Source organism: Pogoniulus pusillus, chromosome 2 (assembly GCF_015220805.1).
Source record: "Pogoniulus pusillus isolate bPogPus1 chromosome 2, bPogPus1.pri, whole genome shotgun sequence".
NCBI lineage: Eukaryota > Metazoa > Chordata > Aves > Piciformes > Lybiidae > Pogoniulus > Pogoniulus pusillus.
This window is the reverse complement of record NC_087265.1, coordinates 50,233,537-50,257,468: the sequence shown is the minus strand read 5'-3', so window position 1 is coordinate 50,257,468 and position 23,932 is coordinate 50,233,537. Positions and strand designations below refer to the sequence as shown.

The following is a 23,932-nucleotide window of genomic DNA, read 5'->3' as shown; positions in this document are numbered from 1 at the left end:
ATTTTGGTTTTCCAGCTCCTTTCCTCTTTGCCCACTGGAGGGGAGGGGGGAGAAGTGGGAAGGAGAAAATCCCTCTGCTTTAAGTGGACTGCTGGGACTCAGCTGCCAGGACACAGCTGCCAGGACACAGCTGCCAGGACAGATACTTAAAAAGCATTCTTCTGCCAGAACACACCTCCCACCCTCCTCAGATTTTTCAGGGCATGCTGCAGTCCTCAGTAAGAAAAAAAGCTCCAAATTCAGGAATCTTTCCTTTACACCTCTGCTTCCAACTCACCTTATGGCAAGTCAAAGTAACAACTTGTGCGCTGACAGCGCACTGTTTGGCAGTTCCGACGGTTTAATGCATGGCTAACAAACAGAATAGAAATGACAAGGGAAAGGGCCTTTATTTCAGCACCTTCTCAACAGTAGCCACACAAACGAGGAAAACGGAGCACAGAATTCATCTGTATTTACTAGTGCTTTGCTTGAGTTTACTCTGGAGACAAGAGTCCTCTTTGCCTTTGAACTGCAAAATAATTTCACACAATTTGTTAGAATTTTAAGAAAGGTTAAGTCCTAATCAGCTTCCAGGTTATATAAAGTGCTACTGTCAGGATCTGTTCAGCTGAATGAATAGCTTTTATTTCAGCATTTTAAAAAACAGACACAACAATCAGATAAATAATGTTGCCAACATCAGTACAAACTTCATGTACAAAACCTCTCCAGAATTCTTCTGAAAAAGGGTCTTCAGCTGACAAAAATAAATTCTATCAATTACCCTGAAAACCAGACAGTTATAGCCAGGACCCAGTCGCTGGATAGTGTATTTCCTGCGGTAGAAGGCGGTTCCTCTCTTCCTTTCACACCCCCCATGAAAGCACACTCACTGCTGAGGAAAGATGAGGCTATACAGACGCATGTAACAGAAGAGTCTTTGGAAGGACCTGTCAGAAATTCCAACTCCACGCTTTCAGCTACAGACAGGAACCGGCGACGCAGCGCAGCAGCAAGCGCCCGGCCGCAGGAGGTCACTTGCGGAAGCGTTTGAAGAGCGGGTGGATGTGCTTGCTGGCAGCAGCCCTGCTGCGAGCAGAGTGGTACTCCATGTACACTGTGTCATCCGCTCCCGACATGGAGCTCATCGTGCCCACACGGCGCGACACCTGCAGCACCGGGACAAAACACACCTGCTCAGAGCCTCCGGAGAAAGACCTGGGAGTGCTGCTGGACAGCGAGCTCTGCATGGCAGCAAGAGAGCCAGTGCCATCCTGGGCTGCATCAGGACAAGTGTGGCCCTAGCAAGGTTCTTCTCCCGCTCTACTCTGCCCTGCTGAGACCACACTTGGAATACCATGTCCAGTTTTGGGCTCCCCAGTTTAAGAGAGACAGGGACCTGCTGGAGAGAGTCCAGCAGAGAGCCACAAGGATGACTGGGGGACTAGAGCATCTCCCCTATGAAGAGACTGAGAAACCCGAGGCTGTTTGGAGGAGAGAAGTCTGAGAGGAGATCTTATCAATGTACACAAATATCTGAGGGGTGGCGATCAAGTGGATGGGGCCAAACTCTTTCTGCTGGTCAGCAGCAACAGGTACAAATGGGAACACAGAAGGTTTCACCTCAACGTGAGAATGAACTTTACAGTGAGGGGCACAGAGCACTGGAACCTGGATGTGCTCCTGTGTGAACTACCCTAGGGGATCCTGCCTTGGAACAGGGGATGGACTCAACCTCTGGAAGTCCCTTCCAACCTCAAAAGTTCTGTGATTCTGTGACTGGACTGGTTCTAACCTGCTGATGGCCACTGGCTATTGGGCAGCACTATTCATTTACTGACCCACAACTGCCAAGAGTCTTCCATGTTTACAAAGAAAGCCACTGCCTGCCACTCACCACAAGTATGCAAACACAGGGAAAGAGACCTTAGAGCAGGAATTCCTAATACTTTGCAGTGCAATGCCACTTAGTTAAAAATTGGCCTTAACAAAATTAACTACTGCATTGCACCTTGACTTTAACTTACATATCAATATTTTTGTTTAATTTGTTTCTGAAAATTTTGGACTACTGCCTAGAACAAGCGTGCTTCTCTTGAAAATGAACTGCAATGGCCCTTCTGCTTCTGCCCTTTGGGCAGAAGGAAATCAGGGCATTGTTCCTAGGAGCACAGTGCCACCACAAAAGGCTATGTGCTGTGGCATATATGTATCTTAAAAATCTTTAAGTAGATTTTCATCACTTGTGACTTAGAAGATCTGTAACAATATATCTGTCGTCATCTCACTCATACTTGATGGAGAAGGACATGGATTCCAGGTCTAACTTTTTTCAGTGCCAGAAATGGAACTGCTGAAATAGCCAAGTGCTAATGCAGCTCAAAAAACCCTAAACATCTGGTCAACATTTCACAGAGGTACTATGGCACCAATGATGGTATCACACTTGTAATTACATTTCTGGTCATCCTTTTCAAAGCATTCTTCATTACCTGAGCTGACTTAGACCCAAATTCTCCAGCAACTACTTCCTCTTCAGCATCCAGGTCAGATGCTTGCAAAACCTTCTGGAGAAGCTGCTGCTGTTCTTCTTTGGATGAAAACGCAAGTTCTTCTTCTTCCATGCCTGCAAGCTTTGTTATTACCTGAGAAAGAGAGCACAAGTAACAAACTAGAGGCTTTTCCCCATCACTGTTAGCTATTCAAAACCAAGACAAGGACTTCTGACTCCATATGTTGTTGGAATCGCCTTCCACTTTTATCAGTGGTGCCAGCAGCTTAACAGTACAGCTAGTGCAGATAAAGTCTTGCTAAGTAGCGCACAGAGACGTATGCGCAACCTTGCCACATTTTAATGGTAAAGTCAAATAGAAACCTTTTGAAAAGATAAGAAGAGAAGCTCCAGCCAGAGGACATCAGTCAAATGCTGTCCGTACCACCTTGACCAGGAACTGCACCAGCGTGCAAACGGCTCAGAGCCATGCCCAACTTACTGTTTGATTAGCTCATGCTGTGGGCTCTGGATTTGTCCAGGTCAAGAACTAGTACTTTATGGTGAACAAAACCAATCCACTAGCTTTCCAGACACTGAACATTTCTGCATAAGGAGTAAGAAAAATCCCCTGATGAATTGAGAGGTATGGCTCAGGCAGCACAGGAACCTGCCGCAAAGCACTGGCAGCAGTGCAGGAGGACTCCTTCACTATTCGTGCACTTGGAGACAAGACAGCCTACTCTGAAATTGTTCATGGCCCGTGTGACAGGCAGCCATGCAGGGCACACGCCATCTACCGGCAGTGCAGCGCCTTACACTTCATCGGCTGCAGCGGCCCTGCGAGCCTCGTCCGGTTGGAAGTGTCCCTGCTCACTGCAGGGGGGTTGCCTTCCAACCCCATGAAATCTGTGGATCTGTGGAAAAAACTCTTCTGAAGAGTCAAAGAGCTCTCAAGTTTCAGTTATAAAGCTTTATGACGGGCAGCTTGCTTTCTCAATTAGAGGTATTACAATAGCACAAGAACTCTCCCTGCGGTTAAATTCGTTCTGGTAAACATGTTAATAGCTGACAATCATCTTTCCCATGATGCTTCCAACTTGGTTTTGAAGAGGACATCTTTAATTCGGTTGTTTCCCTTGATTATGTAGTGTCTGTCCTCCTCATCTTGCTTTTTCAGCCTATCTCTTGAGTGAGTAAAATTAGGAACCAGCCACCTCAAGTATGCTGGGCTGAATCTGATCACAAACGCTGGCAGAACAATGTAAGGCAAAACAACTATCACATCAGATGCAAAGTCCTGCTTTTGAAAGACGGCTATGACACAAGAATGAACCATCAGTGCTGTGGGCTGTTTTCAGTGGTGACAGTCCAGTACATTCCTAGCTTCAGAAATAAATTCAGGGAAGCAATCTGTCTATAATGTGGTCAGAGCAACACTGTGGTGTCCCTCCTTGTTCACTTAGAAGCAAAAACTAAAGAAAAAGGAGCCATGAAAAGCAATTTTAACTTGCATTAGCCTGTTCTAGTTGTGGTTACAAAACAGTACTGATGTGATTTATGGAACGAATTCCCACTGCATCACAATTTTTTAAAGCTGTTCAACAGATGTCAAATTTGAAGTTATCTCCAGTTCTTTGACACAGTGAGAAATTCTGCTGTTGGTTTAAAATTTAATAGATCCTACACTAAATGGCTAAACAAACCCACAATACAGTAATTAACTAAACTAGCTAACAAAAACTTTACTATATAATTAGTCTCCAAGCAGTAAATTGTGATGACAAGGCTCCTATTTGAGAAGCAAAGACAAAATAAGTGATTTAGCAGGAAAGAAACCCAAAAAACTATTCCTGTCCTTTTTCTTACGCAAAGCAAAGAATGGGACTATTGAGAGATGGCAAGAAGGAATTACAAGTCCTTACCTGGCTGTGTAAGCTATAAAGGAGCAGTAAGTTTTTAATGATTTAGGCATTAGGAACAGAAGTTCTGAACGACAGAACACTGGCACTGAAATAACTACCTAATGATGAGACAAAGTCTCGATGCTTGGAAGAGTAAGGCACCAAATGTGGTGGAAATTACATCTACGTAGTCAACCCTGCCTTGGGATGAAGAAACACAACAGACAGCTCACTGAAAGTTTTGTCCAGCCCTATTATTTTTTGATGCCAGCTATGACTAAGGCTTCAAGTTTGGCAAACAGAAAAAAGTAGATATTCCACCATTTTTCTGAAGTGCAAATAAAGAATGTTCCAGTAGCAGTCAGCTAAAACTTTGCTCCAGATACTCAGCTGCCACTTGCACAGCTTTTCCCCTTGTATTACACCAAAACTCCTAGGACTAGGCCTTCCTTGAAAAATAAACCTCCTCTATTTTAGCCTCTTTATTAGTTCTAAAATCCAAAGCATTCAAATATAAGTAAAGGGATTTCTCTAATCTTCTTGGCTACAGCTAGATAAGTGCATTTTCTGTAATTAGCTGCAGCTTAGTACTGAGCTACAACTTTGTCAAAACAATACACTCACTACGAAGCAGAACGAAGGCTTTCACCTCCAAGGACTGTGACATGTCTGTTATGGTGTAAGGGCTCCCTCAAAGCTCTAATAGGCCACTTATTACAAAGCAATTATTTACTTCAGCATAGCTGTAAGCTCAGGGTGGGTTTACCCACCGGGATATCCCGCACTGCATGGATGCCTCATGAGGAAAAGCTTTCACATAGCTAAGCTCAAGTGCAATGCTGCAGAGGCTCCTTGCTTTTGTACCTCTTGCAATCCCTGCACGATTCTGTCAACACTAGAAGCTTGAGCTTGTTGAGAGGTAGATTTGGAGGCCTTGTATTTTTTGTTGTTTTTTTTCAGCAGCATTTTTGTTAGGTAGGTATTGAATCAGAGTAGTAAACTCCAGTTTTGTGAAAGAGTAATGGATCTAAAAGCAAGAGCTATGATGACACACTGCTGCCTTTGACAACCCAAGAGGTGAGCACATGGGGCAGCCCACAGAGTACTAGAAAAATAAATGAGATACACCATGAAATCCATAAAATAGGAGCTTTGGTGGAATAGGATCTTACATTTAGGAGACATCATACATCATAAACTGAAGTACAAAGGGTGATCAGTAGGTATAGAGACATGAGATAGCATTCAACTCTTTAACAAAAGGGACTTCAGGGTGTGATGGTTTGGGTGTTACCCGCCCCCCCACACTTTAGAAATCACCCAGACTTTCACAGCCTATGATCTACTTTTTCTCACCAAAACATTCCACCCTTCCAACTTACAAGTTACATCTGTTACGTTATCAACACCCAAAATGTTCTCTGTTTCAAGGAGTATGTTTTAGTTAAAGTAGGAAAATTTCAGCTTTGCAGTAAACAGTCTTTTCCTGCAGTAAATTGTCATTTCTTAATCAACTAACATTCAACCCAGTTGTTCCATGCAGACAAAATACAAGAGAGAAGTCAAAAGTGTTGGTGGAGGCTAAATAAGCACAGCCTGAAGATCTCCATTAGCCATTCTTTGCTAACAGAGCCACCGTAGCAACACATCTGCATATTGACTTATTTTCTGTACCACTGCAGGCTTTGTACAGCTGTGGAAATAGTGCACAAGATTAGTGTCCAGACAAAGATCCCTGATAGGTATTTCTTTACAGAAGAGCTGCTAAGCAGTTCAGATACCCAACTTTATGATACTAAAGAGCCAGACATGTAAATGCAGGGTGAATGAGTCATGCTCATTGTATGTTCTCTTTAGCCACTATGGATAAGATTTTTCTCCCCACATTGAAATACTGCTCTGAGACTAGAGCTCTTTGGAAATTATTTGTAACTTGTGAATTCAGTTTTATGAATTGCTGCTAGCCACTACAAAGTGAACACCTATGGACAAGGCTTTGCTTTATCCACGACCAGCATAACACATAATGGGAGGTCTGCATGGATGGACAACTGAAGAGCATGAACATGAAGCAACCATGCCAGTAATGTTCTAATTCACTCCTCAGTAGGTGCTTTGTTTGAAGTTAGAACATTTACCCTTCTAGAAGCTGTACTGTGCTACTTGTATCTACCAGTAATACAGATGATAAAAACATACTGCAACAGTTCCTGCTTGTGAGCAAAACTTTCATTACTACATCCCACAAACAGAATCCTCAAGGATTTGACCTATACAACCACGAAAGGATATGGCAGTTATATTCTTAGGTCACAAGTATAACAAAAGGGAGAAGTTACCTTGAAGCTATAACCTTGATCTACAAGAAACCGTTGTCGCTTGGTTGAATATGCCATTTCTTGAGTGTCTTGGGATACCAGAGAATAAAAAAAGGCATTGTACTCTTCTGCAACCATGCCTAGGAGACAAACCCAGAGTGATTAGTTCTGTTTGGAATACTGCAAACGAGAGAAAAACCAGGACTAAATACCGGAAGCAGGTGTTTAGGTAGGTTGTCTTTCCACAGAAACAACCCGCGAAGTTTAGCTGCGCTCAGACCTTACATAAACTGACTGACCGAGTACTTCGCATCAAAATTCCTGCTCTTGTTCTTACTTCTCTTGAGAATGGCTCAAAGGGAAAAACTGGCACTGTAGAAGAACAGAATTACACAGGTGCTCTAAGAAGAACTTTCTGCTTTATTATGCCTGGCAAGGTCAAAGATAAAGTTATTTTTCAGTCTATTATGTAAAGAAGAAGTCAAGCTCAAGGATTATGACACATCACAAAAGTTCAGTAGAAGATGACAGAGGAAGTTTTATCAATGTAAACTAGTCTGCAGTGTTTTCACACTAGGAAAGGCAAGACAAGGGTATTAGCTGAGAACTCATAGGGATACTTGAAGCCCAAGATATACCAGGCTATGTATAATTGATTTTTTGCACTTAAGAATCCTTGAGATCTATTACCCAAGCAGCACTGGGTTCTCTTTTAAAACCCAAGGTTTCACCAACACTGTTACTAACACTGGTTTTGTATGGGCTTCCAAGCATTGTCTCAACTGCAACAAGCACAAACTTCACACACACTAAGCATCTGCAGATCTGCAGTGCAAGTAGAAGCTCCTTGGCTGTATTTTGCAAAGAGACAACTAGTTGGAAACCAAAGCCCATTTTTAGCATGAATTAATCGTCAGTACCAAAAATGTGATTTTGATAGAAGATTTCAAGTTGAGGAAATTCTCAAGGAATGAACAAGTGGAAGAATCACCGTAGAAGGAGAAGTTCATTCTCCTTCAGGTTTTTTGACCTTCGCAAACTTTCCCAACACAAAGCTTTGCTGACCCAGAAAACACTTCATTTTTAGTCACTGGTATATAGGCGTGTATTTCCTTTGAGTAAACATAAACTCAGGCACAGTATAAAGAAGTATCATGAACATCCAGTGTCTCTGTGATACTCAAAGGCCCAGAGTCCAACCACCACTTCAAGTACCTTTTTTGGCTCTCAGCACTCGCCCCAGTCTCTGAGCCTCCTGTCTTCGAGACCCGCCATGGGAGGAAATCTGAATCAGAACATTGGCTTCTGGCAGATCGAAGGATGTGTCACCTACCTGCAACAGAGGAACACCCTCTGAGCAACATCTTATTTCCACGTTGTGCTAGTTTGAAGCAAGCTAGAATGTTTTGGTACAAGAACTAGATAACGGGCAGTGAAATGAAAAACAATTGATGTCAACTTCTCTCACAGTCACGCTGAGAACTCTGGGGAAGAAGAAAGACTTTTTCTCCATTTTGTTTCTCACTCTTGCTTTTGCCTTAGACCTGGTCACATCTCATTAACCCTGCTCCTACTAACCTTGCTCCCTAACCTCTTGGCTGCACCTCTTTTCTTCCTGAGAACTGGGGTAAGGTTGAGAGGGCCGGGGGGAGGTGTTGGGGTGGTTTGAGAGCCCCTCCTGGGGACTCAGGTTTCTGGGAGGGGAGTTGTGCTTTCATATCGTTTATCCTTTGTATATTTCTGTATATAGTTGTATATAACTGTATATATTGTAAATAGCTGCTTGTAAATTCTGCTAGCTGTAAATAAACTGCTTCATCTATATTCCCAGAGGCCGTCTGAGTTAGCTGGGGCAAATACAAAGTGTGGGAGGGGCGGGGTAACCCCCAAACCATCACACACGTGTCATAAACGAAGACTTAATACAAAGAGCAACTTTGTGAGCCGTGATACAAAGATGTCAAATGCACAACATGCATGTGTAACTCGCCGTTAAATAAAGCTTCCTCTGAAGGCAGGCACAAGGACACACTGAATGTCCTCACCTACCTTGGAAATGAAAATAGTGTTGATTTTTGGATTGTGCTTGAAGTTTTGTAGAATTTGCATTCTTTCTCCTTGTGCAGTGGGGCCATATATATAGGGTCTGAAAAGAACAAAACACATGCAAATTAAATGAATTCAAGACTTCCCAACCATTTCCCGTGAGAAAGTAAGACACCATGTAAAAAATTAAGATACAGGGAGTGGAGGATGCATCTGAACTGATATAAAAATAAAACAGATTTCTGGTACATCTTGAAGTTTACTTCTAGCTTGTTGGCTTTTTATGGCAGCTAACCAGCTGCTTGTGGAGAACTCTGCAGCAACCCAGTCTGTCAGAAATAAACTCTGACAGTTACGAACGCTTTGCAATGACATGCACTAACAAAGCTGTAGATCAACAGACTGAATGCATTTGCTAAGCCTACATGAAAGACTGAAAGCAGCTGTTAAAACAAGAGGGTTTTTTTCCCCTCAGATCTACTGACTTAGCACATTGACAGCTGCAATCTTGGTTTCCTATTTAAACACTTGAAAATCCAGACTTCTCTGTCAATGATACGTTGGGTGTATCAAGATGGCTCTTGGATGTCTTTTCAGGAAAATGAGTTTTGCTTTTAAAGCTAAACTCTTGCCCCTCGTAGCACCAACCTGGGGCCACTGCAAGGAGAACAAGGTCCTGAACATTCCAAAGCCATAAGCAGCTCACAGTAGCGTTTCACCTAAGGTTTCTGATGTTTGACAGTAAATCACCTGGAACATTTAATATCTTAATGCAGAAGGCTCACAAAAACTCTCAACCACACAAAGACTTCATGAGTAACCGGGGCTACTATGGTTTTCCAAGACTCTCTCTAGAATCTGCCTGCTCTCTTCCTGTCCAAGCAGGTTGTTTGAAAAAAGGCGGAAACTAGAAACAGTGAAGACCATGTGAAAAAGCAGCAGCACACAGCTGTGCATGGACACTGCTTTTTCACCTGTTGTGCTGCTTTTCCAAATGCTCACTAGTGAGCATCTCCAAAAAATGGGAATCAAGATCTGTAACTTCTGGTTTGCCCACACTTCCATATGTTATTTCAAACACAAGGAACTGGCCTCAAATGTTTCATGTAACTTTTAATATCGTACAGACATGGGTGATAGTTGAACATAAACGTGGAGTGCACATGTACTAAGGTTTTCTGTTCTTATCAGCTAACTGCTGCCCTTTGGCTCCTCTTACTTTACTGCAAACTTCATTCTAGATCTAGTTCACACAAACAATCCTAGTCTCTTCTAATCTAATTCTTCTATTTAAACCAAATGATCCCAGATATTTCTAATGTATTTCTTCTATTTAATCAGGTTTTTAGTAAAACAGAGATAAAAAATGGAAGTGGCAAATGAATAATCTCTGAAACAATACTGTATTATTCTATTAGTAGCATTTAATTAATATTTGTAAGACTAGCTTGATGTTTCATTTCTTATTTCAATTGTGCCAATTTTAATCCCCAGCAAAACATAACAGAAGACTTAAACTGGAACAAAAGCATTTGTGAGTCTTCTGTTGCATAAAATCACCGAGAAGGGGTGTAAACACATTTTCAATTAGAACAGGAGAACCTAGAACTCCTGGCTATCAATGCTCCATTCTACACCCCCTCTAGACCCTATCTGACAGTGATTCATTAACTTGTATCTGAGTACCTTCCTGAACCTAGAACATCCAACGCTAGACTGGTTTTGACTTACTGAAGTAGTTCATTTTCCTTGTTGCAGAAAGACACTTGAGGGATTCGCAAAGGCAGATGCCTTTCAAATGAACTGATCTACCTGGTGAAAGCACAGAGGCATCGCCCTTCAGAAACAGCGATGTAAAACAGTTTAGTAACGCTGGTAGAGAGCTGTCAGCACACGACACTGGGTAACAGACTCATGACAGAGTAAAACCTGGCTGAGCAAATTTCAACTCTCTGAACCCCAAAATTATAGTAAAAATAATCCCTGTCATGTGCATACTATTTTGCTGCCGGTACCAAGGGAAAGGCGGGTGAGGGAGGAGCCAGGAGAGGCAGTCAGACAATGGCCATCTCTCCCCACGTCCAGAAGCCCAACCACCCCACAGGCCCAGCTCAAGTCATAAGTGGAGCGGAAACTGTCCTGCTGAGCCAGCCCCAGCCAAGCACACCACCACGGCCTCTGAGATGCCCTCCCCTCCTTACACATGTAATCCCTGCCCCACCAGGCCAACGGCTCCCTTTGTGTCAGCAGCTCGTAACAAACTGCCGTAGAGAATTCCCTGGTTAAAATGAAGTTTCCACCCCTCTATCCAGCACTGCAAGCCTGTCTTTCTAACGCTGATAGACATACAGCCTGAAACTCTGTGTATGATGTGAGGAACAGAGAATTCACTCAAGAACATGAAATGCAAGCACTCAATATTTCTTCAATTAATTTTCCTGCTATGCTTTTGCAGCATTTGCCCTGCTTAAGAACTGCTGTGCTATTTAGCAAGTGCTCTCTCCCAGCATCACCTCTGCTAAAGGCTCTCTCTGCGGTGCACTGAACACTGCTAGAGACATTCCAGAGGCATCATTATAGCTAATCTCTGTCCAGACAGATTAGAAAATGTTTGAAGAGACCAGGGGTGTTGGAATTCATCCAGCACCATTAGCTCAGCTTACTATTTGATGTCATAGCAAGCCAGCACAGTATGGCTGTTCAATTACACCCCAACATTTCAGGAACTGTAAGGTGTGTTCATGGTTCTGCTAAGAAGTATCTGGACATGAAAATGTAAACAATCAAGATGCCTCACAGCTTCCAGCAAGCAAGGCACTATTTATTCTTGTCAAAGACAGGAGGAGGCCAGTTTCCATGCTTATTTTCCCCACTAATTGTTCTGTACTTGATCCTGGCAAACACTCTTCCTGATGATCCCTGTCCAAACACTTCAAACACACCAATGCTAAATCTCTCATATTAAGACTATTTGCATAACCTTCTGTAGCTGCACTCATGTTAAGAGTCCTTTAAAATAGCTGAGCAGGAATATTCTTTCCTTTGTTAAATGATTATGGTAGCTTCAGGCAGTACCCTGGGACAGCACAGTTCCCCAGAAAGTTTGTCACAGGCTTTTTAGACAAGGTTAAGACCTTCTGAGAATCTGAAGAGGAATGCCTTGGTTCCAAAAGATCCTGAAATATCCATTGTGTGTATTAGAAAACCTTTCTATCAGAGAGAAAGGGGAAGCTACCATCCCTTAAAGAAATCCTTCTAGTTAAGAGACCCTCATTTTTCCACTGGCTTTTAGTGGTAATAAAGCGAATAGAGAAATACTAACAGTCATTTATAGAAAGCTTGGATGAAAACTCTCCTGAGGCAAGTACTAAACAGGCCACAGAATCACAGAACGTCAGGGGCTGGAAGGGATCACAAAACATCATCCAGTCCAAATGCCCTGCAGAGCAGGATCACCTAGGTCAGATCACACACGAATGTGTCCAGGTGGTTTCTGAGTATCTCCAGAGAGCAAGACCCCACAGCCCCTCTGGGCAGCCTGCTCCAGTGCTCTGTCACCTTCACAGGGAAAAAATTCCTCCTCATGTTTACATGAAACTTCCTTATGCATCAACTTCCACCCATCGCCCCTTGTCCTCTTGTCAGGCATCACCGAGAAGAGCCTGGCTCCATCCTCCTTCCTCTCAAACAGTTCTACACTGAAATAACATTGCCATGCCAACAGAACCCATCCAAAAAGCCAAGAAACCCTCCTGAGCTTCTTTATTAAAAACAAAAAAAAGCTAATAGTCCCTCCTGGGTGCATTTCCACACAGGAAGGGTGGAGCTAAGGTGGTAAGAAGTATCTACAGAGTACCGTCAGCTGCACGGTTAGGAGGCAGCTTTGCAGGAGGGAGGCAGAGAAGGACGCCGCTGCCGGCCGCGGACACTCACTTGCCGAGCCGGATGGCATACTCCTTCAGTGCAAAGACGTTGTCTGCGAACACGATGATTTTGTCATTCCGCCGCTCGTGGAACCTGATGAGGAACTGGCAGGCTCTGAACTTGTTTGGGTTCATGGTGTACAGCAGTATCCGCTTCTTGGTTTTGATAGCTACGTATTCTCTGTAGAACTCGGGTGACATCGGGCACCAAACCTAGCGTGAAGAACACAGAAGCACATGCATGCACCAAGTAAAACCCTGCCACTTGTTCATTCCCAGGGGAACCAAGGCGATACTGGGGGATGAGAATGCAACCTAACTCTGGACAGTGCCTGCCACCCATTTTAGCACAGTGAGTTCTCTATCAAAAACAAAGCTGTCGGCTGGTGTGGTCTCTAGCACTGCCAGACCACCCAATCTCATTAATATTCTGGCCTTTCAAAATGCTATGGTACTGAGATCCACAACAGAAGTAGGCAGTGAGACTGGAACAAGATTGGAAGGTATTTCTTTTATGTTTCTTCCTTAGTAATTGTACTGAGTGCTGCTACTTTTCACAGAGTAGCAACTACAGGCAGGCCTGTCACAGCAAAGCTTTTGCCATAAACATTCGTTGTCACCCACGTTCCCCAAGCTAAGGGACACGTTTAGTTCTCATTACAGAAGACATTTACCCATCCTTTTTCACATACTCATGTAAAGGGTGGCCTTTAATTTAACAGCTGTCAAGCTCACAACTCAGAAAACACTGATTACAATTTTTCAATAGGTTTCCCTAAGCAATTATTTTCTTAGGTAAACACCTATCATAGCATGGCACACGTCTAGGCTCACTCAGATATTTACTGTAGCATGAAAACAGAAGAAATTATACCCTTTAAAAATTCATGCAAATGCAATGATACTGTCTGTGGAATATAAGGACAGTATCTGTCAGATTTAGAAGACATTCTTTCTGCTGTACATGGGTTACTCCCCTGTATTTATTACACAGTACAAATTAACAGAACACTGCAAACAAAAGCCTCTTTCCCAACCAGCATTTGGTTAAAGAAATTATGTGACAATTTACAGCAGTTCATTTAACCTAAATTGTTCTGTGCTGCAAAAAAAAAACACTTTCTTTTTTGTCTCTAAACTTTTTTTCCCCCAGAGATTTAAATGCTGGTGAGGCCTTTTTCACCCTTTCTCTACATAAAGAATGAATTTATGCACTGAATAGGCTCCATTATTTTATGTTGTCTGAGAGAGTTAAAATTCTTACATCAGAAGAGAATATTTTGAGGAGATAATGAGGTAAGAAAACTGAACATTTGATTGTAGTATAATAATTTCATCTATTGCTCCATGTCTTTGCCTGCATGGCAAACTGAATGTGTTTTGATTTGTATCTGCACCCTCTTCTGGATTTGGAAATGCACAAAACCAGCTTCTCACCCCAATGATCTTTTAATTCTTACACTTTGCAAGACATGCACTCCAAGTCAAACAGTCAAAGGCAGCTGGGAAAGGGATTATTTGTAAACTACAAAACTGAAAATCTATTTCAAACCCAGACTTGTTCTCTTTTTACTTTTTAGACTGTGTGCTGCTTATGGTCTTTGAAAGCAGCGAAAGAGCAGGACCTGTAATCGCTGTGACCTGCCTTCTCAGGCAGCACTGCCCCCTCTTGTCACCTGGAAAGAACTTCACTTGAAGAGCAAACCAGGCATCTTCCTTGGGTATGGAGAACAAGACAAGCTGATTAAAGATGCTGCTTCTCAACAACATGTCAAGAAAATTCAAACAAGCATGCAATGCAGTTGTACATCTGTTAGATTTGTTATTTATCAGTTAGCAACACTGCTTTTTTGGACAGCTTTTGCTTTTGGTAGTCCCACTGAATGCTACTTCAAAAGACTGACCAAAGTATATAAACTTGCAGAATTCACACTGGCTCGGACCAAAGGCAGCCCATGCTTCACTTTTCAGTGTCTAAAGGGCAGCTGGCGGCCTGAGAAGAATTATGTTCCCAAGGCAGGATTAACCAAAGCACCTAAACAGTCAAATCTGAATTTGCAGACTGGGTACTCTCCCTACAACCTAGTTATTTTCTAGGTTGCTCTTCACTTACATTCTATTACTTAAAGACAGTTGTAGAGTTTCTTCCTTCTATAACCTCCAGTTTGCATGAAGTTTGTAAGAACAGTTGACCTGCATCTGCAATTTTTTATTCCAGCTAGGAAGAACTGCATGAAACTAGCTAAACTGGCTCTAAAATAAAACAAGACAACAACAACCAGCGACAAAATAATAACATCAAAACCTCACAACCACCAACAACAAAACACAAAAGAAAGAAAAAAGAAAACAAAATGGGAAAAACCCAAGAGACAGTTATGAAACCACCACAGCATGCTGTAGCTTCTAAAACTTAACTTGCATTCAACAGGAGCCTGGATAAGTTTATGAAAAGAATCTGCCCATGGCTGCACAGAAACCACACCCAGCTGACAAATGATTGAGGGCTTGGAGAAATTTCTGAAGTGACAGGCCTGTGTTTGTCCTGTTTTTATACACTTGGCCCATTATCTTCCTTGACATTCATCAGACATAATACATCAGGGTAGCTCCTCAGTCTGACCCAGAGTGGTTACTTAAATATACTAACGTGCCTGAGCAAAAGGCTTCCACTTCTCGGGTAGCAGATTTTTCTCTTATCCATACACTGGAAAGCACAGAGGTCGCAGCATTTATACTGGTAAGAAGTGGCAAGATCCAGTCCTACATTCTCCATTTTCACCCCCTGCACTGAGGCTGGAGAGAAGCCACTGTTTTCCTATGTTCTTTCAACTTTACACCATCCTTTAAGAGTTGCAAGAATTTTCCTGTAGTAGCCACAGACTGTCCACTAGGTGAAGCCTAGAAGCAGCTTCCAGCTTGTCACCTCAAGTTACGTTCTTCACAAGACAGTGTTAACGCTACCACAGAGAGCTGAGTCTAAGATACAAAGTCAGACAGCGCAAGGGTCAGCTGCATTGAACTAGGTCTACAATACTGCAACCACTGTTCATGTTTCCCCATGTTCACGTGGAGACAGCAGATTGAGCACCACGATCCCAGCAAAGAGTGCTGAAGTCTTTCACATGGCTACGGGATTTACCCCACAGTGGTACTGACCTTGCCTAAGCTACAAAGTAAACAGCAGGTCTTAAGGCACCCTTTTTTCCCACTTAAATACTGGCAACTGCATATGTAACTTCCTTACAATAACCCACAAAATGTTACAAGCATACTAAACAAACACTTGTAGTACCAAAAAGCAGAGCATCACCTCAGCACACTGGACTTTAGCAATGTAGCCACTGTTCTGCAGCTCCATCCAGTTGGCTTCATAGAGTTTTGGTCCAATCAGGAAGTTCAGGTCAACAATTTTATCATCTTCTCTGACCAAGGTAGCAGTCAGCCCCAGTTTACAATGAGCTTGCACAATAGTGAGCACACGTCTGAACATTTTTGCTAAGAAATGCAAGACAAATTTTCTGTTTACTTTCCTCAGTGGGTGTAGAAGGCAAATACTGCAACTCAAAAATAACCAATTTCAACTGCTGAACACAAAGCATGCAGAGTGCTGGGAAATTTTACCTCATTTCACATATGCTAACAATTCTGTTACAGCAGAACTTCACACTGGCTGTGGCTTTAGTTTACATCTTCAGTGTACTCTGGAAACCCCACTAAACCTTCCACATCTTTATAATTTCCCAAGAGAAAAGTAATTTATCCAGAGCTTACAGGGCTTGCTTTAGATCACAGAGTATTTCACAGAAAGAACTATGACACAGGGATTCTTGGCTGACTGCCACAATCAGGACCTGCAGTATGTAGTGGAATCACTCATCTTTAGTATTGCTAGAGATCATAGGGGAGATTCTATACTTTAATTCTTACAAAATCAAGAACAAATGGTGACAGTGGCACACTGCTATGATAAAATGGCAGTTAATCATCAAGGTCATCTTCTGAAACCCATTATATTCAAATGAAATCATGATAAGAAGGCAGAGCAACCAAGAGAATCCAGGGTGGTATTTTTAGCCACATGATTCCACAGAGACTGCATTACTACATTACTGCTTTCCAATAGCATAGATCTCAATTACACAGCCATTTTACATACAGCAGCCACTTCTGGGTAGTAATCACTATGGTTACTCATATTTTAATGAGTAGAAATAGATCTCAAAAAAGCAGTCTACACTGCTGCTGTATCTCAAAAGAAAAGAAGGCAGATGACTTCCTCTCCTTTCTACAGCAAAATGATACAGATATCACTCAAGTATTTCTAGAGCACTTCAGCCACCTACACGAAGGTAAAAGGCACTTGTACTTTACACCAGCGTAAGAGCAAACAAAAGGTTTCAGAAAAATAGTGGTCAGGCAAATTTTGGTGCGAGTGGGAGGAAGAGAACGAAACAGAACAAGGCAGCTGACTTGCCTCCAAACCCCACGCCGTGGGCTTTTTCACCGTACTAGTCACAAGGAAGACAGCAAAAAAATACCACTTCTAAAAGAGCTAGCAGTGTGTGCCACAGGAAAGGGCTGCACACTGTTTCCTTACCAGGGATAGTATGTACTTCATCAAGTATCATAAGGCCCCACTCTTGACTTTTAAGCCACTCCATTACTCTCTCAGCTTCCCAGGACCTTTTTGTTGTGTGTCCCAACATGGAATAAGTGCTGATAGCAACAGAACAGCCAATGGGCTTGTCTTTAGCATCAGAAGTGAACCGACATATCTGACTGTCGTCAATGGTGGACCACATTTTGAATTGAGCTTTCCATTGCTCTACAGAGACTGCAGAATTACCAAGGACCAGACACCGCTTGCGGACAGTACATGCAGCTGTCACTCCAACTAGAGACTTTCCAGCACCTGCAGGGGAGGAAGGGTGATGGTTGTTAGCTATCTCTCAGGTATCAGGGGAGTAGAAGGAGGGGGAAAAAAAGCAGCAAAGGAAAACAGGAAACCTGTGAAAGGATGATGAAACCACGCAGGAGCAAACTCTTTGTGGTTTCTTTAGGGAAACAGAACACGTCTGAAAAAAACATCTGAATTGTCTACTGGACACGCAACTGTATTTTCTCAAGCAAACTGCTGCTGCTAATTGGCCAAGCCACTGTTCACAGTCATTTTAAGGCTTTTTACATTTCAAAAGCTTCCCCTAGAAGTATGCTATTCAACCAATCTCACCAGCTTTTCATTCCTCCTTCATACTTCTCCCAGCAACCCCTACATACCCTCTCAGTGTGTACTCTTGACCTACCTCCTGTATGCCCCCTCCACCACCAATACCAAAGGCATCTGGCATGCAGTCTCCTGTTCTCTCCCTTTTCCAGTGCTTCCGATAGGTTGTCGCCCCTTTCTCAGGCTCCCCTGTCCAGAACTTAGGCACTGCGCTTATGCCGTATTTGTATTCCCAGTTCTTCCCGGTCTCTCTGTTACCAACCAAGGAAGAAATCATTCCAACACCAACAGCTTTACATTTCACTGGAAGACCAGCAAAGCTGACTCAGAAGAAACAGTGAAAGTCTTTACAGCTGTCTGAAGCCATCACAACCACACACCAGTTCTTCAGTCACTACAGGGATACTGGCAGCACTGTTCAGCAGATACCTCTTTCCCACCCCAGCCCCACTACCCACTTGGTAAAAACCAAGAGGACTCTGCACTATGGTAGCCAGAACAGTCCTTAGTACTCTTTGAAATCTAAGCAGCTGGAAGCTGCTTCATATCTGGAAGCCACTTTACTACTGGGAAATAAAGAGCAAAACCCCTAGCCACCAACCCAGACACTTACCACATGGCAAGACAATAACACCAGATCTGGCTCGCCCATTTCCAAACATCTTCCTCAAGCTTTTTTCTTGATAGGGCCTGAGGACAGCTGTAGGTTTCAGATCTATATTAATATCAGGATTCACAGAATCATTTCTGAAATCATATTCTGCTAGCAAGGGGTACTCCAAATGGATACAACGCTTCTGAAGTTCTTCAATCATCTCCTGAAGAGGAAATAAAAATTCAGACTGGTACATCTTCCATATCTCAATTAATTATTTTTCTCTTTTTTTCCCCCAACCAGACTACATACTTCAAGTGAGCCTATGCTCCAACCTATAGCTGCCCTTCTTAAGTTGTGAAATCTGAACAACTCATAAGTTCCTTCTACACATATGAATTATAAAATAGATGGGAAAAAAACCCAAACAATAGGAAAAAAACCCGAGCCAACAAAACAAATAAACAGAAGTGACAAGGAAGCATTGAAACCAACAGCAGATGTGTCTGAAACTGAATTCCCACTTGTCTGGCAGAAAGCAACACTAAGCAGCACACAAGAACCTCCCTTAGTCTCTGGAGCCTGTGAGCACTGTGCTTTGCAGGCCACCCTCTGTACACAAGAGGAAGATTCTCAGATTTTGGAAGGTAACAAGAACGAACCATTAATGACTTCCAGTGAACTCCCCACTCCAGGAGCCACAGCACTTTACATAAAGTTCTTGTGCCTATTTGGCAGTCCTGGGCACATTTCCCAAAGCTACAAATGCAGAGACTAAACCAGTCATACCTGCTTGACTTCAAATGAGACAGTCTGTGTTTCTTCCTCCTCCTCCTCATCTTTGTCCATCTGCTCATAAAACTCAAATAAGTCAGCTGGGACATCCGGCTTATTCTGAGCATCTGTTCCCTGTGATGTTGATGGACCAAAGCTACCTTCACTGGATTTGGAAATCTGAAATAGATGGACAGGAGCTCAGACTGAGAGTTTCATCAGAGCGCACTCTGCCTGTCTCCAATCCAGGCTCATTAAGGAGATACAGATCACTGCTGACAATTCCCGACGCAACAAACAACAAGCCCTCCCCGCTACTTCCCAATTGTTATGCAGCAGTTTTACACCACGCCCGAACGTACCGCTGGTTTACTTGTGAACGTCTCTGTGATGAGCTCGGTTTCTTCACCCTCAGCGTTTCTCAGGCGACAGTCTTTTATTACATGGTCCTGCAGAAGCTGCTGAATGACGTCAGGGTGGGTACTTTCCACAAAATACCTAGAGGACGAGGAAAAACGCTTTTAAGAGTTCATCAACAGAATAACTAGCAGGAAGAGCAGTACAGGTGCCTGAATCTATAGCTATCCCAGATGCACTTTCAAGAATCCAGTCTGGAGCTGGCAATTCAAAAGTACAAAAATTGCACCAATCGAAGAATTCAAAAGATGCTTCCTACCAAAAGCATCACATATTTTGTCCTTATCCATCCTGCTCAATCGTTCCCTAGGACAACACAAGTGGGAAAGCTTCAGCACAGTTGCTTAGAGCAAGCTCTCACATCTTATTTGTGACATGTGACAGAAGCCAGTGGTTTTGAGCCTGAATTGCAGGGAGCCTGTGAAAACACAGGATGTGGCATTTTAAGCTCCTACCCACCAGACCAGAACAAACCTATATCTACATGTTTGAATTAGTGCATCCTGAGTTTGTTTCTCTTCCTGAAGATTCAATCGTGACACTGGTTAGAGATCAGAGTTAAAATGTGAGCTAAGAAACTTAAGTCTTAAATTACATAGGTGGAATCTGTTTCTCAGAAACACCTAGGAGAGAACAAAACCCTGCTTGAAAACCAGTGTTAGTTCAATCTGAAGTAGCAGGTTCAAAAATGCAGCAGCAGAGGCACAGTATTAGATGACAGTCCCAGAGCTTACCTATGGCTGTCTGACAACTGCGAAATTTGTCAAAGAAGTAAAAGGAGAAAGACGAAATACAGGCAAGACAGAGACAGAGGCTTCATGTTGCTGATGTCTCCTTCCTTTCCCTCTCCCTACTGCCAAATCACAAGCTCAGATAAGAAGATAAAATTGGTCAGCTATCAACTAACTGACCTCTCAATGTCTCCTCCAATCTTATCTTCTGGGTTTAAAACAAATCAACCCAGCAACAAGCACATACCTCTTGCCAATGGATTTGCTTATGCTTCCTGAATGAATCAAAAGCAAGAATGCACAAGACTGAAGGACAGATGCAAAAGAAACCACTTGGAGCTCAGGACAGCCTCATTTAATTCACTGACTGATCTGTTAAACACTTCTGGAAGTGATTTTGTCTTGACACATGCTACACTCGGCTGGGAGCTGCAAGACTCAACGGTCACTGACACCACTCATTTATGCACAGCTCTGCATCTGGAGGACGTTCTCTGCCACATTAGTAAAGGAAAAAGCCACTTACCTGTTATGTTTAAGTACCAGCTTCACCTTCCCATAGCTGACAGTACACAGCTACAAATGAACAAAAGGAGTCATTAGGAATACGCAAAAGTTCCGTTCTATGTTTGGGACCAAATGCTGCAATGCACTTTAGGTCTTTCTGAGGAAGCACAGCACCTCGAAATATTTAGTTGCAGTGTTCTGGTGCCCACAGAACAAACCTGAACACGCCTTTTCAGATGCACACATCAGCCCAAACAGGACACCACAGATACTCAGTTTTCACACCCAATCCCCAACTGCTTCCAAGACTGCAAGAAGATATTTTCAGGGTAAAGTGGACTATGTTTTGCAGCACCTAGTTATTCCAGACTGCTTCCTACATTCATAGTCTTCTTCCAGAGCAAACCTGAAGAAACTTGACCCACTTACAATGCCTGCTAGCTGAAACTCTGCACATGGACACACTATTTTTTAAGCAGATGTGGACCCCACACAGGATAAATTGCAGCCTACTCACTACAGAAAAAGACAGAAAATATGACAAAGCCTCTGTTCTCTTGAAGCAGTAAAAAAAGAGAGTAACATCAAAAACATCAACGAATGATTAAAGGAAAACAAAACAAGCAGAGGCAACAGCATTAGGAACAGCAAGTATATTTCCAGTTTCAGTGAAAGAGTCTTACCTTGATAAACTGAATTATTCCATCTGGGACACCAGTCTTGCTCAGCTTTTGTAAATACTCTGTGATGTCACTTGTTTGTAAGCCAACACTAACAGCAGCATACAGTGAGTAAGCAGTCAGCTTGTACTCATGAATGTGGGTTGGTCGGCACACAGGCTCAGCAATGGCAACCAGAAAGTCCTGTGCATATTTGTAAACTGGAGAAAAGGCTTCTAAAAAAATGTGCCCATCAGGAGCCTACAGAAAGAAGAGGAAATGCTGAAGGCACAACAGTATTAGTTGGGAAAAAGAAGGAATTCCCTACAATGCTACATGGTGACAGAGAGACAGCTCGCTGTTTGAGTAGCAATGCATCACAGGGCTCCAAAAAAAAGCATCTGCCCCAACAACAAAGTCACAAATGAAAATGAAGACAAATGAACACACATTTCTTGTTTTCTGGAAGGGTCCAGACATTGCCTTGACTGTGTCCCTTCTATGGCACTAAGTGAAAGACATACCCACACCGATGACGCTTTTCCAGGTTGATGCGTTGGGGTACTTTGTCTTTTTCACACTAAGCAAATTGCTTGAGCAGAGACAGCTTCCAGCCCTATTCTCCTAAATCAAAACTCCTAATCCTTTCTACACAGCATAAACAGCAAAGAGAGATGGCACTTGTACATCACAGCATTCAGTTAGCAGCCCTGCAGATGCTGACGGAGCAACCACCTCTTCTCCATCTGCTTGTACTACTGGCCATGTCTTGGTCAGATTTACTGACATCCCTTTAGGGCAGAAGAAAACAAATGGTGCAAGTTACTAAAGATGCATACCAGTGCACTGTAAGGCTGCCTCATTCCAACACACACTGCTGTGTCACTGCAATAGCAGACCTCACCTGTAGCATGACATAACGCAGTCACACAAAGCCTTCTACCTCCTTCCCAGAAAGATCTGGCTATAGGTGCTCCTGTCCAGCCAATGGCAAGAGAGGCTTAACAAAGAGAGGATTTGTGAGGAGGCTGCTGGCATGGGAGCAATTGCAAGAGGCTCCCAGCAAAGGGCATGGTGGTGCTGTCTTGGGTGGCCTCACACTGCTCAGAGTCCAAGTGTCCTGAAACAGGTGCTTGCAGGCACCACACTCGCGCCTCTCATCAGAGCAGGACAAACCTCACTTTGAAGACACTGCCAAGGCCAACCCCAGGAACACGCTCTCTCCACCCCAATACACAACTCTTATTCTTTGTGGCCCCGTTTGACTCTGGAGAGCTGAGCAGGCTTGGCTGGATGGTATGCAACACAATCCTGGCTACTTTATGGGGTGAAAAAGCCAGAAAATCGTCCCAGTGAGTCTCCCTTACACACCCTACCGATAAGGGAAAGACTTACAGCAACCAGGTCACCTTCCCAGGCCTACAGCGCGGTACTCTGTGTCAAACCGCTGCCACCAGGTACCGTCAGCTGTACGGGCAGGCCCGGGCACCTCACCGACCCTCAAGGGAACCAAGGGTTGGAGTGGGCGCAGCGAGACCCCGCGGCCGCACCTACCACCCAGAGAGGACGCGAGGAGTGGTCGGCCTTCAGAGGCATCTGATGCCTGTAGTCCTTCGCCCCGTACTCGTCCACTTTGGTGCTGTTGTCCTCCACCTGCTTCCCCGCGGCGGAAGGCACAGCCTCCTGCGACTCCCTGCCTGGAGCTTCGTCTTCATCGTCTTCGTCGTCATCATAATGGCGCTTCTTGGACTTCTTCTTATCTGGGAGCAAAGATGGGACTGAGACAGAGGCACGGGCGCCACCCGGGAAGCGGAGCCCCAGAGGGACCTCCCCTCCCTCCCCGGCCCCGCGGCGCCGGGCAGCTCCCCGCCGCTGCCCCCCACCCCGGGCTGCTCACCGCGCTCCTTCCTGCCCATGGCCGCCCCGCAGCGGCGCCGGGCAGCTCCCCGCCGCTGCCCCCCACCCTGGGCTGCTCACCGCGCTCCTTCCTGCCCATGGCCGCCCCGCAGCGGCGCCGGGCAGCTCCCCGCCGCTGCCCCCCACCCTGGGCTGCTCACCGCGCTCCTTCCTGCCCATGGCCGCCCCGCAGCGGCGCCGGGCAGCTCCCCGCCGCTGCCCCCCACCCCGGGCTGCTCACCGCGCTCCTTCCTGCCCATGGCCGCCCCGCAGCGGCGCCCGCCCGGCGCGTCATTTCCGGCGCGCGGGAGGGGCGGAGGCTCGGTGCCGCCGGGAGCCGCCGCGGGGCTCGGGGCGGGCGGGCGGAGCAGCGCGGCCGCGGTGGCAGGGGCGGCCGCCCCGGGGCAAAGGCAGCGGCGCAGGGCACACGACCGGGTTTAAAGGCAGGCATCACTCCAAACC

General features: G+C 44.3%; 1 protein-coding gene across 2 annotated transcripts; it reads right to left on the bottom strand.

The window, feature by feature from the left end:
* Positions 1-370: 370 nt before the first annotated feature.
* Positions 371-23,727, bottom strand: ERCC3 (ERCC excision repair 3, TFIIH core complex helicase subunit). 2 transcript variants are annotated; one of them, XM_064165706.1, is made up of 15 exons: positions 23,712-23,727; positions 23,129-23,334; positions 21,599-21,835; positions 20,935-20,984; positions 19,623-19,758; positions 19,276-19,440; positions 18,505-18,709; positions 17,265-17,579; positions 15,978-16,162; positions 12,675-12,877; positions 8,745-8,841; positions 7,911-8,028; positions 6,717-6,835; positions 2,475-2,627; positions 371-1,151 (listed from the first exon to the last, which is right to left on the bottom strand). In XM_064165706.1, exons 2-15 carry the CDS (start codon positions 23,168-23,170, stop codon positions 1,017-1,019), a joined length of 2,160 nt encoding a protein of 719 aa, XP_064021776.1. In that variant the 5' UTR covers positions 23,171-23,334; positions 23,712-23,727; the 3' UTR covers positions 371-1,016. The 2 variants fall into 2 exon arrangements, with proteins under 2 accessions (XP_064021776.1, XP_064021767.1); XM_064165697.1 differs by lacking the exon at positions 23,712-23,727 and adding an exon at positions 23,472-23,542.
* Positions 23,728-23,932: the final 205 nt, after the last annotated feature.

Excerpts from the sequence above, each read along its gene's own strand:
- ERCC3 (XM_064165697.1), bottom strand. Across the intron at positions 19,759-20,934 it reads CTGGTACTTAAACATAACAG|GTATTTTGTGGAAAGTACCC; the intron begins GTAAGTGGCTTT and ends CTCGTCCTCTAG. Across the intron at positions 8,029-8,744 it reads ACACTATTTTCATTTCCAAG|GTAGGTGACACATCCTTCGA; the intron begins GTAGGTGAGGAC and ends CCTCTGTTGCAG.